Raw genomic sequence first — 16537 nt, forward strand, 5'->3', positions numbered from 1 at the left:
ACTAAACTATGACGTTTTTGGTGACGTTTCGGACCACATACTAAACTATGACGTTATTGGTGACTTTCCAGATGACATACTAAACTATGACGTTTTAGTCAGATTTCGGACGACATCCTAAATAATGACGTCTTTGGTCACGTTTCGGACGACATACCAAACTATGATGTTTTTGGCGATTTTTTGGACGACATACCAAACTATGATGGCTTTGTGACATATTTGAGAACATACTAAACTATGATGTTTTTGGTCATGTTTTGGACAACATACTAATCTATGACGTTTTTGGTGACGTTTCTGACGACATACTAAACTATGACGTTTTTGGTGACATTTTGGAGGACATACTAAACTATGACGTTTTTGGTGACGTGTCGGACGACATACTAAATGAAGACGTTTTTGGTGACGTTTCGGACGACATACTATACTATGACGTTTTTGTCAGATTTCGGACGACATACTAAAGTATGACGTTTTTGGTGACGTTTCGGACGACATACTAAACTATGACATTTTTGTCAAATTTCGGACGACATACTAAACTATGTGGTTTTTGGTGATGTTTCTGACGACATACTAAAGTATGACGTTTTTGTAAGATTTCAGACGACATACTAAACTATGACTTTTTTGTCAGATTTCGGACGACATACTATACTATGACGTTTATGTCAGGTTTCTGACATACTTTTCTATGACGTTTTTGTCAGATTTTGATCGACATACTATACTATGACGTTTTTGGTGACATTTCAGACGACATACTAAACTATGACGTTTTTGGTGACGTTTCGGACCACATACTAAACTATGACGTTATTGGTGACTTTCCAGATGACATACTAAACTATGACGTTTTAGTCAGATTTCGGACGACATCCTAAATAATGACGTCTTTGGTCACGTTTCGGACGACATACCAAACTATGATGTTTTTGGCGATTTTTTGGACGACATACCAAACTATGATGGCTTTGTGACATATTTGAGAACATACTAAACTATGATGTTTTTGGTCATGTTTTGGACAACATACTAATCTATGACGTTTTTGGTGACGTTTCTGACGACATACTAAACTATGACGTTTTTGGTGACATTTTGGAGGACATACTAAACTATGACGTTTTTGGTGACGTGTCGGACGACATACTAAATGAAGACGTTTTTGGTGACGTTTCGGACGACATACTATACTATGACGTTTTTGTCAGATTTCGGACGACATACTAAAGTATGACGTTTTTGGTGACGTTTCGGACGACATACTAAACTATGACATTTTTGTCAAATTTCGGACGACATACTAAACTATGTGGTTTTTGGTGATGTTTCTGACGACATACTAAAGTATGACGTTTTTGTAAGATTTCAGACGACATACTAAACTATGACTTTTTTGTCAGATTTCGGACGACATACTATACTATGACGTTTATGTCAGGTTTCTGACATACTTTTCTATGACGTTTTTGTCAGATTTTGATCGACATACTATACTATGACGTTTTTGGTGACATTTCAGACGACATACTAAACTATGACGTTTTTGGTGACGTTTCGGACCACATACTAAACTATGACGTTATTGGTGACTTTCCAGATGACATACTAAACTATGACGTTTTAGTCAGATTTCGGACGACATCCTAAATAATGACGTCTTTGGTCACGTTTCGGACGACATACCAAACTATGATGTTTTTGGCGATTTTTTGGACGACATACCAAACTATGATGGCTTTGTGACATATTTGAGAACATACTAAACTATGATGTTTTTGGTCATGTTTTGGACAACATACTAATCTATGACGTTTTTGGTGACGTTTCTGACGACATACTAAACTATGACGTTTTTGGTGACATTTTGGAGGACATACTAAACTATGACGTTTTTGGTGACGTGTCGGACGACATACTAAATGAAGACGTTTTTGGTGACGTTTCGGACGACATACTATACTATGACGTTTTTGTCAGATTTCGGACGACATACTAAAGTATGACGTTTTTGGTGACGTTTCGGACGACATACTAAACTATGACATTTTTGTCAAATTTCGGACGACATACTAAACTATGTGGTTTTTGGTGATGTTTCTGACGACATACTAAAGTATGACGTTTTTGTAAGATTTCAGACGACATACTAAACTATGACTTTTTTGTCAGATTTCGGACGACATACTATACTATGACGTTTATGTCAGGTTTCTGACATACTTTTCTATGACGTTTTTGTCAGATTTTGATCGACATACTATACTATGACGTTTTTGGTGACATTTCAGACGACATACTAAACTATGACGTTTTTGGTGACGTTTCGGACCACATACTAAACTATGACGTTATTGGTGACTTTCCAGATGACATACTAAACTATGACGTTTTAGTCAGATTTCGGACGACATCCTAAATAATGACGTCTTTGGTCACGTTTCGGACGACATACCAAACTATGATGTTTTTGGCGATTTTTTGGACGACATACCAAACTATGATGGCTTTGTGACATATTTGAGAACATACTAAACTATGATGTTTTTGGTCATGTTTTGGACAACATACTAATCTATGACGTCTTTGTGACATATTTGACAACATATTAAACTATGACGTTTTTGGTCATGTTTTGGACGAGATACTATACCATGAAGTTTTTGGTGATGTTTTGGACGACATACTAAACTATCATCTTTATGGTATTGTTCTGGACGACATCCTATACTATGGCGAGCCTCTCCAAAACTGCCGCTCTTGTGGGGTATTCCTGATCTACAGTGGTCAGTACCTATCAAAAGTGGTCCAAGGAAGGAAAAGTGGTGAACCAGCAACAGGGTCATGGGCGGCCAAGGCTTATTGATGCACATGGGGAGGGAAGGCTGGCCAATGTGGTCCGATCCAACAGTCCAGTTACTGTTGCTCAAATTGCTGAAGAATTTAATGCTGGTTGTGATAGAAAGGTGTCACAATATACAGTGCATCAGTTTGTCGCGTATGGGGCTGCATAGCTGCAGACCAGTCAGGGTGCCCATGATGACCCCTGTGCACCTCCACAAGCACCAACAATGTGCACGTCAGCATCAGAACTGGACCACAGAGCAATGGAAGAACGTGGCCTGATCTGATGAATCACATTTTCTTTTCCATCACATGGATGGCCAGGTCGCTTACCTGGGGAATACATGTCACCAGGATGTATTATGGGAAGAAGGCAAGCCAGTGGAGGCATTGTGATGCTTTGGGCCATGTTCTGCTGGGAAACCTTGGGTCCTACCATCCATATGTATGTTACTTTGACACGTACCATTCACCTAAGCATTGTTGCAGAACATGTACACCTTTTCATGGAAACCATATTCCCTGATGGTTGTGGCTTCTTTCATCAGGATTATGAGCTGTGCCACTAAGCAAAAATGGTTCAGGAATGGTTTGAGGAGCACAACAACCATTATGAAGTTTTGCCTTGGCCTCCAGATTCCCCAGATCTCAATCCAATCCAGCATCTGTGGGATGTGCTGGACAAACAAGTCAGATCCATGGAGGCCTCACCTCGCAACTTCCAGGACTTAAAGGATCTGCTGCTAACATCTTGGTGCCAGATACCACAGCACACCTTCAGGGGTCTAGTGGAGTCCATGCCTCGACGGGTCAGGACTGTTCTGGCAGCAAAAGGGGCACCAACACAGTAGGCAGATGGTCATAATGTTATACCTGATCGGTGTACATCCAGCAGTTCTGATTCACCAGTGACTGGACCTTCTAGATGCAGGAGTCTTTATACTACAGTCACTTGAGTACAGTTGTCATTTCGCTAATTGTGTGACTTTTTGCAACAATTGGCTGCTCTTGTTTTGAATTAGATGAGTCATTTTGAAGGGGGGTAAAAACTTATGCAATGACTTATTTTACATGGTGTATTTTTAATTAACTGACACTACTTCTTTTTAGTCATTTTCTTTTTTGACAAAAATAGCAAATTCAATTGACCATAATGTAGTCTTAAAAAGCAATGAAAGGAGAAAACTACAGGGGCAAATTAATACTTTTGATATGTATATTTATTCAAGAATTGCATTTTTGGAGGTATTTGTATGCCCTAGAAATACACACCGATAAGCCACAAAATTAAAACCACTGACAGGTGCAGTGAATGACATTAATCTGATCATTACCATGCAATTTTCTGCTGGGAAACTGTGGGATTCATGATGCAAACGCTGAAGGTATTGACTTCAAATCCAAAATCCCCAGATCCCAATCCGTTTGAGAATCCACAGGATGCACTGAATTAAGCCTCACCCACTGAAGCCCCTCCTCATCAAGTACAGGATGCAAAACATCTGCAGCAAAAAGGGCTCCAACACAACTCTGGGCTGGTGGTTTTAATGCTGTGGCTGACTGACGTATACTCTCACTCCAATTAATGTGTTTTAGATGGATAGTGTAAGTTTTACTGTACATTTATGCCACAGTAAAGTTGAAACAATTAACTGATGAGCAACTGTCATTTATTGAGAAAAAAAAGCCAAATATTTATGTGGTTTAGTACCTCAGTTGAGATGAACCGTTGCTTTTCTCTGTTTATTAAATAGCATCATAAATTAAAGTCTTAGTTTCTGGACTGTTGGCTGAAAAAAAACAGCAGCGGTGGAAGAAGTACTCTGATTTTTTACTTAAGTAGCAAGTAAAAGTCCAGCACTGGAAATTTTACTTGAAGCATTGGCATCAAAATATACTTAACAGCAGCAAACATTAAAGGACTCATTATGCCCATCTGACAGTCATAATATTGAATTACAACTATTAATGAACTGATTTATTACTTCAGTATTGTAGCTCATAAATGTAGTGCTGGTTATTATTGCTTCAAATGCTGCTGGGTAACCTAATCCATAATAATACACAAGTTCTTTCATTTAAAAAAAAAAAAAAAAATTAGTTTTTTGTTTTCATGTTAATTTATATAATTACTATATATTAAAGCTGCCAGATAACTGCAGTGGAGTAAAAAGTCCAATATTTGCCTCTGAACTGCAGTGGAGTGGATGTATAAAGTACAAAAAATGTAAATACTCAAGTAGAAGTACCTCAAAGTTGCTTTAAAGTACAGAAATTGAGGAAAGGCACTTTCCACCACTGCAAAAGATCAAACCCTGGGCTCTGAGAATATGAGCAGACATGTGTGACACTGTTTACACTACAAGTTTAATTTATGAGAATAAATTAATTGGTTTTATAGACACAAATGTGACATAAAAGGGTCAACTCAACCACAACTCAAATATAAAAAAAATCTTCCATTTTAAAAGTTAACTACTCGTATATTAACTCTAAATTAATGACCTCTACATGCTTATTCATTAATGCATATGTAACATTTTTGCATGAGTACTTCCAGTTTGCAGCACTAATGTTTTTTCATTACATATTTTCTAACTGTAGTAGAATCACTTTTAGACTCCGGCTACCTCCTCCACCAGTGGTCTAAAATAAAGCAATAAAAGCACCATAAACTGCTCTTATTTTAGTACCTGTGGCTGCACAACATGGATGCTGTTGTTGGACATCAGCAGGATCTTCAGCGACCACAGTCCGATGAAGGATCTGGTTCGCACTTCCGTCAGCTTGTTGGCGCTGAGGTCCAGCAGCCAGGAGCTGTGGGGGACGCTGGAGGGGACCCGGTCCAGGCCTCGGGACCTGCAGTCCACCAGGTCTGAGGACTCGTAGCACAGACAGGTGCTGGGGCACAGCCTGAACCCCGAGGCGGCGTTCAGAAGAAGAGGCATCACGCCGAGCAAAGCGCAGCCTCTGGCAGGCATCTTGTTTGGATCAAAGTGTGCTCACCCCTGCTGAAAGGCAGGCAGCAAATTCTCAGACAGACATCCAATATTCCTGATTAGAGAGGGATTATGGGCTTAAACAGATGACCACATAACAGAACCATATCAGGGGAGCAAACCTGGTCTCTTTTGGAGCCTTTCCTAAAATCAGGATTTGCATCTGCTGCTGCTCTATATGGATATATTAAGCTGTTCTTCATGATAGCAGTTATTTAATCCCGTCACTTTCCCATCACATTACATAAGACACTATGGATTTTGTTCAGGACTAAATCTTCAACTAGTGAGGGAGTCAACTTTTAATCCACTGTGGTTCAGATGGCACGAACATTGCTGAGGTCTCTGCAGAGCTTAAATCCGAGTGTCTTTTGCAAATTCTCAACAAAAAAACAGCACAGGCTTCAATAATCACAACGTAAAAACAACAGGACAGCTATCTTTGCAGCACTGAGGATCATTCTGCAAAAAGAATCACCGCTTTGATAAACTTGTAACATCAATCAGTCACTAAAGATTTCCAAAAACTCTCTGGTACAAGCTTCTAACAAGTCAGTATTGCTTATACTGCGACTAAATCTGACATTCTGGGGTTTGTACTGTAACAAACAGCATCCATCACTGTTTCCTAACAATTTAGTGAGCAGATTTCTTCAGTTAATCAAGAAAACACTCACCAGATTACAAAAACGGCAACCGTAAAACAACCACACAATCAACTGACATGAAACCACACTAGCCTACCTGAAATCTAGCTCTACTTCCAGTCAAAAGCATCTTAAAAACCCCACAGATCGCTGCTCCTCTGCAGGTATTTTCCACACAAGTTCATTAGCGGCATTCATTTAACTCCAGTTTACCGTCAAGTGGTGGTCGTTGCCCAGAGGACTGAAGCAAATGTCATCAAGCAGCATTAGGGAAAACCAGCGGCTTAAAACATTTAAATAATTAATCTGAAAGACTGGTGGCGTCAGTTCCCTGTAATTAAAAGGATTACAAAGCTAGCAAACAGCGCTGAAAGAGAAACCTGAGCGTTGGAAAACATCGTGATCAGTCATCCCAAGGCGGTTAAGGACAACTAGGGAGAGGTTTTCAAACAGAGAAAAAAGAAAAAAACACAAATTTGCTCTTAAACATACCTCACAGTTAATACAAATTCAGTGATTCCAATTATCACTGTCTGTTAGTCATTCTTTTGCAAAGCCTCTCAAAAAGTCGTTGAAAATTACAGTCAGAATTTTTGTTACTTTTATTTTAGAAAATGTCCTTTAAAGTGTGGCGTTTCAAGTCACATTTTGTTTAAAATACAGAAAATACAGACAGTAGAACATGGATACAGCAAAAAAGGAAACAATGACAGAAAATAAAGCTAACAAGCCTTTCTGACTGCTCTAGTTTTCTCTTTTTGAAATGGAACTGAAGGCAAAGGAAGGAGGGCGGAAAAAGAAAAAGGCTTCAGGGACAGGAGGGGAGGAGTGGGGGCAGAATGAGACAAGTTAGTTAAGGAAACTATGGTTGCTTTATGGTTCATGTTTTAAATTATTCTTTATAAAGTCTAATTTAAGATTTAATCTTTCCTCTTTCTTTTTTGTCTTTTTCATTTAATGGTATTTTGATCTTCAGGATCCAGGGCCCTCAGCGCTCCTCCTTGTGGTCTCAGACTGAGGACAAGGAATGCCGACTTAGTCTGGCAGTGGGAACAAAACCACCTGCGTCGCCTTCCCCGGCCGACCCGCACTGCCAACTCAAGAAGATAAAGTGGAGTCCTTCTGTGTTTGCTGTGCTTGTGAACGTTGCATGGACTTCTGACTTTCCACGTCTCTAAAATGTTTCTCGACCTGCGGAGAGAAAGGAGGAATATGGATGAACGACGTGGAGAACAATGCTGAGAAAACAACTGTACTTCACCTGAGCTGCATAATAAACCACCTACTTGACTTTGCTTTTGTCTGCATCACTGCACATACGTGAAACTCAAATTACTCCCACAAGGATGTACAGAATTGGTACTTCATGAAGAAATCAGCAAACGCATAAACACACTTGTCTACAAATATTAAATGAAGGTTATTGATGGTGACATCTAATATTCACGCTGTAATCTCCAGTTATCTGAGCATCTCTTCCCATTCATTTTCCTGTTACAGTGGTTCCTCGTCTATAGCGATAGAAGAAAATCCACAAAGTAGCAACCATATTTATTTTATTATTTATATTTTAAGGCTTTATAAACCCTCCCCACACACCACAGAGCAACACTATGCAGCAATCAGATGTCTGTGACATGGACAGTCGCTGAGCCAATGAGAGCCCAGCGCTGTACGCTACACATTTTATTTACAATAACCCTCGTGTCGGGGGGGGGGGGGGGGGGGGGGGGGGGGGGGGATTTTCACAGTGAAACTTCTGATGTCCACATCTTTAACATTTCTGGGAAATCTTTGAACATTTTTTGGTGGAAAAAAGAAATGTTAAAAATGTTTCTGAAGAACATTCACATAAGAATCAACTTATTATAACTTATTTTCTTCTGAATGTTCTTAAAGAAAATATTACAAGTTTTACTGATATATATGGAATCACTTTAGATATTTTTAGGATTTTTTTGGGAAGACTTTTATTCATTTTTATGAAAATATTTACAAGAATTTTCTTGCCAAATTTGGGTGATTTTTTTAAAATAAATTTTTTAAGGGAAACTTTTCAGCAATTATTGGAATTTTCTTCCTGAAGGTTTTGCAAATTTTCAGAAATCTGGGGAATTTTTTTGCTGAATTTCTGGATTTTTTTCAGACAGGGAAACAATATTTTTGGTGCCCATTAATGAGGACAACAGGAGGGTTAACAGATTTTTAATGATGGGTACAATTCACATGTGCACAATATTATCATTGTTCTTGGCAGCTTAAGTGCCGCCAAGAACACGTCAAACCAAGAGGTGATTTTAACCCTAAAGCTGTGTAGAAGTCTGAAAAACAAGCGATTACTGGTTAGCAGTAGGAAGTAACAACGGTGCACTTTGCAAGAAGGAATCATATGTGTAGACTGACATTAATGTCTCTGTTCCTTAAAAAAGTGGAAAACTGTCCATTTATGGTAAACATGTAAGAAGTCCTGTTAGCAACGCTGCACACAGGACTCAGTTTATCTCATTTACGTATCAGCACTGTATCTGTGAATATTTACTGGGAAGGATTTCTTCAAAACCTCCTTTTTCATTGACAAAAGGCCCTCAATAAGGTAATGTTTTCAAAAAATGTAAGCAAGTGTGGACTATATTTAAGTCCCAGAGTGGTTGAATGTAAAAAGCAAGTCTTATGTTGTATTCTTACAGCTCTGCACACTCAAACACTGATTAGACCAAAGCTCAGGTGGATGAAGGTTATTCTAACTTAGTCACAGCAACAAGGGCGGGAAACCCCAGGAAACTGAGGTGCCGACGTGATAGAACGAGCTAATAATCAAACAGCAGCCAATGATGAGATAAACTTTGCTTTGATCTTCTCATTGTACATTTGGGGTTTCATTTTGTGCTACTGGAACAAGAGAGACAAGAGATTTATTGGACTTTTTTCTAGACCGAAGTTTAGCAAAAATTTGATTAGTTCAGTTAGGTAGGGAACTCAACACAAGAAATTAAAGAGTTTCAAAGTTTGATTTTTCAAAAATTAAATGCAGAAAAGACATCAAATCCGCCATCCAAGAGGCTGAGGATGGCTAAAAATGAACTTTAGACAAAACTGGAAATAACTGAATCTAAATCCTTTTATCTTTCAGTAAGAAGACATGATTTAAAGAGTACATGAATCACGCCTGCCATCTGTGTTTGCAATCAACTTCCGAAACTTCTTGTTCTAAACTATAATCTATTGATGTGACCTGCATCATGGAAACAGGTGAAGTCAGAGGTCAACGGCTTTAGAGATTTAATCCAAACCTGCATACATGGTAGACAAACACACACAACAACAGCCTGAAGATGCTACCGGAGTGTATTGTTTTTTAAATTTTACTTCAATCCATAAACAAAATAATTAATAGTTCCAATAACACATGCAATGCAGGGATAGAAAGCATACTTACTATTTTGCGTACATGACTTAAAGCGCTTCCCTCTTTGCCTTTGCAGTTCTCAACCTGGTAAGGCGGTGAGATTACGACGTCGTCCATCACAATAATGTTCTTCTCCTGCCATTTACAGTCTTTGATGCTGAAGGAAAAGTAAACATCATCGTTACTGCAGCTAGAAAAATGACTTCTTCATGCAACAAATATTATCAGACTGGTTTTCAATACATTCAACGCTCCATTTCTCTCAGGGAGCTGATTTAGAGGTATTGTTGGGTCTCTTCCTGTAGTATAGTTTGACTTTATTATGACTTATTATGAGCAGATTAAACAATGAGGATGTCTGAACTGAAAGTGAAACTACATCTAACACAAGACAGGTTTCATATTTTAAACGTCAACAAAATCAGTTCCATTTTCCACGTTTTAAAGACCTTGAACTATCAAAAACTAAATAAAGTGGCAGTTTTGTCAATAAATCGTGGTGTGACCTCTGACTGAAGTTACATTTGTTCCTCAAAGCAGGAAAACACCCACACAGGTGTCCAGTAACGGCCTGAGATCAGATATCTGAGACTAAAATCTGATACCATCAAATGCGTCACAAAATGGAACACGAACATTTGACACAAAGTTTATTAATTTCTTAAAGACAACCACGAATGTGAAGGAAAATACTGGAATGTTTGGTTGTTTTTGGGATAAATAGGGATCTGTGATCATCAAGTTTTTCCAGCTATGACCAAAAAAAGCTTGAATCAAGATAGTGTAACAACTGTTTCTGTATTGTAATATATTGTGTGATCACATTGAGAATTTATGCCTTTCAATGTCCTTTAAAACTGACCTGGAGTCGCCTCTAGTCAGCCGAAACCCGACTCAGCTATCTAAAATGTAAGAGATTTCATTCATTTCTTAAAATCTGAATTGATAAAACTGTAAAAGAAATAATCTCTGGAAGAGTCAGGGATGGGTGAGAGGTAAGGCACTTTATCAAGACAAACCTCAAAAAGAATTTGTCACTGTTGCATTTGTGGGAAATCTCTTGCACTTTTATTTCCACAACAACATATTCTAGTTTTTACTTTCTATGTACTTCAAAACTACATTTTTTATGGATGTGTTCAGTGTATGTAGCATTTTTCTCTGGAAAAAGAGCATTGTCAGGGGTGCTGGGAAGTGTTTGATCAAAGGAAGTGTATGTGGGTTTCTTGAAAATCTGAGATTTTCAACGAAATGTAATCCCAGCTGCTGCACAAAAACAACGAACAATCGAAAGAAAGACGTCGACGTTAAAAAAAAAAAAAAAAGTCTTGCCAAGTGGAAACCTAGACTAAAACAGCAGCATGTTTCTGCTGAACTTTTGGTTTTGTTTTCTACAGATTTCTCCACAAGTTCTCTTGTGTTTTGTTTGGACTTCCTGATTTCGACAAGGCATGACGCTGGTTGGAGTTAAAGGTGTTCATGAATCCCTTCTGCTCTTAGCGCCCATAACAACACCCAGGACATGTCAGACGGAGTCCCCCTGCTTCACTGTAGAGAATCTGCTTTAATTCTGCAGTGTAGCATCATCCCTGCAGGAGTAAGCCTTGTTTTTCTGGACATTTATCATCCATAGAAACATCATTTTTGCAAACAATGCTTAGGTATTGGAATCGCCACAAATGTAGCTGCAATTTGTGAGAGACAATCATTTGTGAAAGGGATGCTGGAACCATTATCGATGTGCATACAAGTACCGGCACAAACGAGGTCTATCAACCACATCTGGATCAGGTTTGAAGATTCTTGTGTCTATTTCAGATTGTGGCTTCTGGTTTCTTCCAGAGTGCTTTAGTAGGATCAGGAAGGAGGTTCATAGGTTGCTTTAGATTCTAACATGAAGACCTCTGAGGTGAAGTAAGTCAACAATTGATGGCATAAAGTACTTTGGGCTGACGTCAACCCTGTAGACCTGATGAGCAGAAGAATGAAGTTCTTACGTTTTGTGAATAGTCTGGAATAGCTGTTGGCCCTCCACAGAAACCCCAGCACTGATTGCATAGGCTTGGGACAGCTTGTCCTCCTTTTCTGTCCGTGCTCGATTGGCAAGCTGTGGAGATTTGAACAGAACAAAAACACATTCTTAACATCAAACATCTGCTTTGAAATCAAAACAGCTTCTTTTTTCTACTATAGTGAGACAAATTCAGGATTCTGTCAGTGCAGTTTTGTTTTTAAGGTTTGGATTCAAGCAGTTATTGCTCAGAATGTTGGCTCCTTAGAGAACACTCTATAAAACGGACTCTTATGTAGTTATCAGAACAGTGACTCAACTCTAGAAATGTACATTTCACATTCTCATTCATTCTGTGGATCAGAGAGGGCAGGGTTCATCCCAGCATTAAAACACCTTAAACACATCACCAGTTACTCACAGGGTTAGGTTCACACCGAACACTGTGTTCTACTAATAATAACAAAAAAAACAAACATCTATAAACAATGACATCTTTTTAAAAAAATGCTACTGTGTCCAGGTTCAGGGAATGGATCCTTGGTTGTCTGGATTTCTAGACCATATATGTCACCACAGGCTGACTAGTCCAGATCCATCTCACAGCCTCTTCAAAACTGAACAAATTATAAATCCATCATGGCCTTCAGTACAGCAAAATCCATTGATGAGGGCCAATTATGTATTTCTAGCAGCACTGAGGTGGTTACTGACTACTTGTAAAATCAGAAAACATCACATAACACAGTAACTACCAGGTGTTTGCATTCATGCGGTCAGTCACTGGCAAACTGTACCTGAACTGAATGAATGAATGAATGAATGAATGAATGAAAAAGCAGAAAATGTGCTGCTGCGAAAACTTCACAGCTCAGCTTACTGGTCATTTGAGAAAATAGTGGTTGACTACACACATGGAAATATTTAATACTGATTTTTAAATCATCTAAATGCACAGGCAGAGATTTCAGGAGTGCTGCACAGGATGAATTCTTTGTGATATTTAAAACATGTGCAACTGTCCTGATCAATCCTGGCCTACAATCTTGTGAAGGTCAAGCTTTTGGGAGCCACTAAACCCTAAACAGAGTCACATCCCAGACTAACTGATGAGTTTTCACTCCAATCAAACACTCAGCTCCTCCTGCAATTCTAAATCCAGGCACAAACCTGCACATGTACAGAAACCAAACAGGACTTACCTTGCTAACATTCAGTGATGCTAGTGGGGGTGGAGTCTCAGTGCGGTCATTTATTATGTCCACATCAGAAACATAGGCTAAGTTGATCAGGATGACGTCGTTGAGGTTTGGCTTACCGCTGGAGGAAGCACATTCTGCGGAGGCACTCAAGTCAAGGCATTTACAGAACAAAAATGATTATTGTCACCAGACAGCTGAAGGACTTGAACGCTGCACAGAGACGCTTACAGAGAGCGCTGGCTGCCCAGTGCTGACAGTGAGAGGCAGTGCCAGTTACAGCATGTGACCACTAAAGGCAGTGCTGCCACCTGTAGTAACCACAGATGAATGAATGGAGGCCTGCTGACATCATATGGATATATACAGCCCAGATTAAGCACCCACTTTCTGCCGTTGTGAATAATGTTATCAGCTGAGTACATTACTAAATCAGTAGTGGCAGCTCTACTAGCTTGGCTTCCGTCCACAATTAACTGTGACTTATTTTATGAAGTGCCACATTAATAAATTAAACTGAGCCACAGGTTCTGGATCATAAAGCACGGCGGTAACAGGTGAAATTCTACGTCAGCGTCCCGGGATGACATTTTTAGATAAAAACAAAGACGATCAGCATGAGGAGAATACTGCAAAAGCAATTTTCAGATACACCAATTGTCCTCGACCCCTAGAATCCATCCCATTTGCCTGAGAGTAGAATTCTGATTAACAAGTTTTACAGATATGTCAGCTGCTAAACTGCAGAGATTTTTTGAGACACTAAGGAAAAAATATAGAAGAAACAAGTGGGTTATAACAATAATATGTGGCAGGAAATTCTGCCTAAATGTTAAAAATAAACTGAATAAACTTTCAATATCCAGTGTAACATGAAAACGGGAAGATGTGCCTGACTTTAGTTTCACTCATCATGCTGCAACTTGCTGTTTGATGGAAAAAGAAACTTGCTCAGTTCTATTTTTACATGACTAATACACAAGAGAAGTCTGTTTGACTGAACATAATTTACTCCTATTTAAGGGCTCTTGGATATACAGTTATTTAAACTATAATTAAACGATGTGGAGTTTGTTGACATGCAGACTTCTTGTGTCAGAGAAATAAAAATGATATAGGAGGACTTTCTTTCAAACAAGAAAAGCATGATCTGATGCAAGTTAATAGTTCTGCTAACAGAAAGCACCAAAAACGGGTTTCTGTGGGCAGTTTCTCGCAAAACAAAACAACACAACTTGTTTGACCATTGAAAATCAGCACCACAAAGCTCTGTATGACAAACGCAAGCCAGGCCTGAATGCCATCCGAAGCAAAAATAAACTAGTACTGAGGCCCAGTGTTGTAACACATGAGAAAGCCTCCAAACTACGTTTTATTTTACTTTTTAAAATTTCAACAGACATGTGCTTCCCTACAAATATCAACCCATCACTTTAGAATAAGGAATTCTTTGCAAATAGTTGGTTATTTGGTTAAAAAAAATCCTGTATTTTTCATATTACAATGTAATTGTTCCCAATAATGTGCAGCCATAATGTAAAATAAAGCTCCAAATGAATGCCCAGGCTTTTCTAGAGTGTTGTCTGATTGATTAAAGAATAACTTGAGAGCCAAATAGCTTAAATACGACGTTATTACAACTGAACTGTCAAAAGGGTTAATACAAACCCAGAGGCCTGCACATTCAGCTGTCTAAAATCCTCACTGTACCAACTCCATTCATTTGATCTCCACATCTTGATCACGTTAAACTACATCTCAGTGTCTGATCGAGACATGAGATGATGCCGAAACTTAAAATCCTCCACTGTACATCCACGCACGCTCCGTTTGAATGGGTGTAGACACGTCCACCAGCAGACAGCTAACGTCGGTTGTAATTAACACAAGATGTTGAATCCCAGTGGAACCAAACAAGCACATGTGGCAGAATCCATCCAGATATTCCAGTGACACCGGATTCACACGAGGCAGAGGAGAAAGCCCAGCTGATAAGCCCCGAGAATGCCATTACCGTTAATTGAGCGGAGCTAGTAGCCGACCGAAACTTAGCATGCTAGCGACGGGAGCTAACAGCAACTTGAACGCAGCGTGGACGGGGCACTCGGTGTCCATTCATCCCCGGCTTTTTAAAAAACAACCGTTAGCACCTCCGAGTAACGGCGCCGCGAACCACGGGAGGTAAATACGCGCACAGGAGCCGGAGCGGGACGCGCTGCACGTCGGTTAGCCCGCTAACTAGCAACGGTTTGTGGCTGTTGAGAGCACACAGCCATGATGCCCTTACTGGATCCGCTGCCAGATAGTGATCCATGTCGAGCTCTGGCATACAATGAGTGGATTCAAAACACATGCAATCTCCGGCAGATAACGTGAAACCACTAAACGACCGAGCTACACCAACAGCGCCCTTATCAGATGGGAGATGGATGGTCGGCTAGCTGGCAAATTAAAAAAACATTTTAAAAGGACAAAGATGTGGAACTCAGCTAGCTCCAATTACGCCTGCGCGGATCACTATTTGACATATTTTCGGTTACCCTACGGGCCCTTGCAGCCAGGCAGGCCAGCGAGCCATCCGCGGCCCCAAACCGACAAAGGATACTCAGAGTTAACATCTTGGACTGGTAGTCAAACGCGACCACTTCTCCTTGCAGACGTTGGCCCAAGCAGGTGAGGCAAGAGACATGGCTCCCGACGCTGAAATACTCCCCCGGTCCAGGAGCCGCCATCTTCTCCGCCAGGAAACCGGAGCGCCTGCCTTACGTAAAGCGACGCGATGTCGTAGAAAGACGGAGTCTGGGCGTGTCGGAGGACGTCGTGTTGTGGTCGTTTAGTCCGATACGATGAATTATTCTCAAATAAAAATCTGTGTAACCTCTTTTTTCTATCACTATTCTGTCCTCAAAATGCTTTAACTGCAAATCGACCACACGTCTGATTTTACCCGTCGATTTTTAAAGGTGTGGCTTTGTCTCCCCATTCAACCGCCTTACAATCACACAGCGCCCCCAGCTGGACGCATAGTGGTACTGCATATAGATCTCATCACCGCAAAGGCCATTACAGATGATTCCATTATTATGTTACCGGATAATTACACAATTTGTCCGAATTAAGGAATTAATTCCAGGCTTCTTCGTTGGAACAGGTATTCAGAATTTCATCGACGTTAGACGATAACCAACAATTTCCCGGCACTCACAGAATACTTCACTTCCGTGTATCGGTGCACACCTCCTTCAGAATAAAAGCATGGCTCGAAACAAAATGAGCAGAGGCGAATAAATTTCATGTTGCTTAACACAAGTCTTAGTATTATTGCTTATATTTTTGAGTAAAATCATCATTTAAAGCTGCAAGTTCTGCATTTAAACCGAAACTTGTGTACTTTAGTGATCATCTATTGTGGTAACTTATAA

General features: G+C 39.8%; 2 protein-coding genes across 3 annotated transcripts in view; both read right to left on the reverse strand.

The window, feature by feature from the left end:
* Positions 1–6923, reverse strand: part of LOC118470305 (leucine-rich repeat-containing protein 17) — a 15563-nt gene extending 8640 nt beyond the window's left edge. The window contains exons 1-2 of one of the 2 annotated variants that reach the window (XM_055004174.1): positions 6597–6923; positions 5547–5861 (exon numbers count right to left, since the gene is read on the reverse strand). In XM_055004174.1, the coding sequence (XP_054860149.1) occupies positions 5547–5834 (288 nt within the window). In that variant the 5' untranslated portion in view covers positions 5835–5861; positions 6597–6923. Of the gene's footprint in view, positions 1–5546; positions 5865–6596 lie in introns of both variants that reach the window. The other variant, XM_055004175.1, reaches the window with a different exon arrangement.
* Positions 6924–7077: 154 nt separating this feature from the next.
* Positions 7078–16044, reverse strand: lsm12b (LSM12 homolog b). The gene is made up of 5 exons (XM_023270333.3): positions 15721–16044; positions 13119–13252; positions 11903–12012; positions 9936–10062; positions 7078–7690 (listed from the first exon to the last, which is right to left on the reverse strand). Exons 1-5 carry the CDS (start codon positions 15845–15847, stop codon positions 7598–7600), a joined length of 591 nt encoding a protein of 196 aa, XP_023126101.1. The 5' UTR covers positions 15848–16044; the 3' UTR covers positions 7078–7597.
* Between the last annotated feature and the right edge of the window lie 493 nt (positions 16045–16537).

This window comes from Amphiprion ocellaris, chromosome 18, assembly GCF_022539595.1.
Source record: "Amphiprion ocellaris isolate individual 3 ecotype Okinawa chromosome 18, ASM2253959v1, whole genome shotgun sequence".
NCBI lineage: Eukaryota > Metazoa > Chordata > Actinopteri > Pomacentridae > Amphiprion > Amphiprion ocellaris.

What these genes read in the sequence shown, in the direction of transcription:
- lsm12b (XM_023270333.3), bottom strand. Translation starts at nt 15,847, where the DNA reads ATGGCGGCTCCTGGACCGGGGGAGTATTTCAGCGTCGGGAGCCATGTC. An exon ending in TTCCAGACTATTCACAAAAC is followed by an intron (nt 10,063 to 11,902) that starts GTAAGAACTTCA and finishes CTTTTCCTTCAG; the next exon opens with CATCAAAGACTGTAAATGGC. An exon ending in TAAGTCATGTACGCAAAATA is followed by an intron (nt 7,691 to 9,935) that starts GTAAGTATGCTT and finishes TTCTCTCCGCAG; the next exon opens with GTCGAGAAACATTTTAGAGA.